The 2,577-nt window shown below is 34.6% G+C and overlaps 1 protein-coding gene across 1 annotated transcript; it reads right to left on the minus strand.

The window, feature by feature from the left end:
* Positions 1-205: 205 nt before the first annotated feature.
* LOC140958327 (F-box protein PP2-B10-like) lies at positions 206-1,660 on the minus strand. Its single transcript, XM_073415743.1, has 3 exons — positions 1,317-1,660; positions 972-1,090; positions 206-895 (listed from the first exon to the last, which is right to left on the minus strand). Exons 1-3 carry the CDS (start codon positions 1,653-1,655, stop codon positions 397-399), a joined length of 957 nt encoding a protein of 318 aa, XP_073271844.1. The 5' UTR covers positions 1,656-1,660; the 3' UTR covers positions 206-396.
* Positions 1,661-2,577: the final 917 nt, after the last annotated feature.

Genomic DNA, 2,577 nt, shown 5'->3' on the forward strand with positions numbered 1-2,577 from the left:
TAATATATATAACTTTTATTTATTTTATTTTATTGTTTAAAAAATATTGTTATATTCGTTTTTCAATCAATTTATATCAGATAAAAAAGATAAATATTTTCTTGGTCAACATTGGTGGAACTTTTCAAACGATAACTACGAATGCAAACGGCGGAGGGGATGAGAATATAAGAAGAAAGTTTTTTGTTCCTTATTTTAGAAGCCCCTTTGTGAAAAAAGACACGAAGTATCTATGTAAACAATCCCAATAAATTAATTAATAATAGATATAATACAGCTAGTGGAGACAAGATCTTTGGTATCTTCGGGCCAAGTCCAAACGAGAACGGATATAGAACAGAGAAATGAGAATTACCCAAAGTAAACTTCAAGCAGATGGAAACAGAAATGGTCATTTTAGATACATTTCTTAGGTCTAATCTCAATCCCTTGGATAATGAGACCACTCTTCCAATTACCTCCCTTCACCTCCATCACACTCATATCTAAATCATCCTCTCCTTCCTCCACAAGATATTCTCCCAATTCAACTTCCATCCAACCATCCTCTCTGCTCCTCAACAACTCTGTACTGCCCTCCATTGCTACATCATCCTGTTGCCTTTGTACGTGCCATAAGCGGTTGAACAGTGATCCAGGCCGCCGTCTTGGTACAACTTGATACCTACGCCTTTGTGCTCCCTCTGGGTCCAAACAAACTGTACGTTTGACCATTTCATGTCCTTTGATTCCAACACAAGCTTCCACCGGGTGATAATCAAATCCATACATTCTGGATTTATTCGTGAACACAAGGTAAGCTGCATAGATTGTGTTGGAAGACAACATTTTGGTGTTTATATAGCCATGAATTTCGAACCAGCAAACGTCCAGAAGTTCTGCCACTTCCGAGAACCTGAATCAGTGAGGGACTTAGAATCACCATGAGCATATGTATATTAGTTGAAATTGGTGCAGGAGGATACTATTACCTGGACTCGGGATGAGGTATCCACTGCCAATATTGAGATGTATCGCCCCACACAATTTCTAGGTCTCTTGCAGCCAGCATATAGCATTTCTTTCCACTCCATTTCTCCAACTTAAAGCTCTGTATGCAATTTAAAAACAATAGGATTTATTTTGATTTATGAATAGAATTCACGATGGCCAAACATATAATCAACCATTAAAATGAGAATAAATCGCTACATAAACGACATGATCTTAAATTATGTGAATCGGAGAAAAAATTTATCAGATTATGAAATATGTCATCGTTAAAAACCATCATCTCCGCTCTATCCGCAGAAACGAAAGGAAAGATATAAAATTACCTTGAGGCCGGCGTCTATGAGGATGGGATGATCAGATAGATGAAGATAAAGATCCTTTCTGGACTGGAATCTCCGCAGCAACGAATCGGAGTCGTCGATCGATCGGGAAATGATGTCGCGGTAGTCGGAAGGCAGGAAGCGCTCCCAAACGGCGTCGGACTGGGCGGCGGATCTGAAAGTAGAGGCGACCGTAGACAAGCGGCAAGCATCCTTAGGCGTGGTGAGAGATAACGCGTTGGCTATGCAATCTTCCGGCAGGCCACCGATAATACAGCTCTCCACCGCCATTTTCAATTTGTTGAAAACACTAAATGTCAATGATACAGCTGGTGGATGCATATGTGTATATAATATAGGGGATAGGGAAGTCGGTCGTCTCTGTGATATTTTATAATTGCATTATTTTAATTAATAACACGTCATTAAAATTTTAATAGTAAAAATTTTCAATTTTGTAAGATAATCTCTTATCATAAAAAAATATTAATTTTTATACTAAAAATATTATTTATTATTTTAAATATGAGTAGAATTGATCTGTCCATGAGATCGTATCACAATATACCTACTAATTTTTAGTTGTTTTGTAATGAGTAGGTCTCATGTGAGACAGTCTCACGGATCTTAATCTGTGAGACGGGTCAACCCTACCCATATTCACAATAAAAAGTAATACTTTTAGCATAAAAAGTAATATTTTTTCATGGATGACCCAAATAAGAGATCCGTCTCATAAATACGACCCGTGAGACCGTCTCACACAAATTTTTGTCTTTTGTAATTCAATGATTGGACCAAAAACTATGAATCGATGGACTCGTATTAGAATGACATTTTAAAAAACATATTCAACTCATATTAAATTATATAATTATAATTCGTCATATACATTTTTTTTAAAAATTTTATGGTTACGGCCGACTTAACTATTAAAAAAAAATTAGTGATCAAAGTATCACACTAAATATATTTATGGGAATAAAATTATGTGATAAGGATATCGGTGGAAACTAAGTCCTAAAAATTAATAAATTTAATTTTATGAACAAAAATTGTAGCAATTATTTCACATATAAATTCACTCGATATGATTTGACAGAATTCACATGTTTTGCGGAAATACCAAAGTATGTTTATAAAATACAATAGCCCATTTTACACATCAAGGTGAAAATTGTTAAAATTAATCTCTTTCAAATAAATACTTTTTAAAGTATATAAATAATTTATTTTATTTAAAATAGAAATTTGATAGATAACT

Source organism: Primulina huaijiensis, chromosome 15, assembly GCF_012295235.1.
Source record: "Primulina huaijiensis isolate GDHJ02 chromosome 15, ASM1229523v2, whole genome shotgun sequence".
Lineage (NCBI taxonomy): Eukaryota > Viridiplantae > Streptophyta > Magnoliopsida > Lamiales > Gesneriaceae > Primulina > Primulina huaijiensis.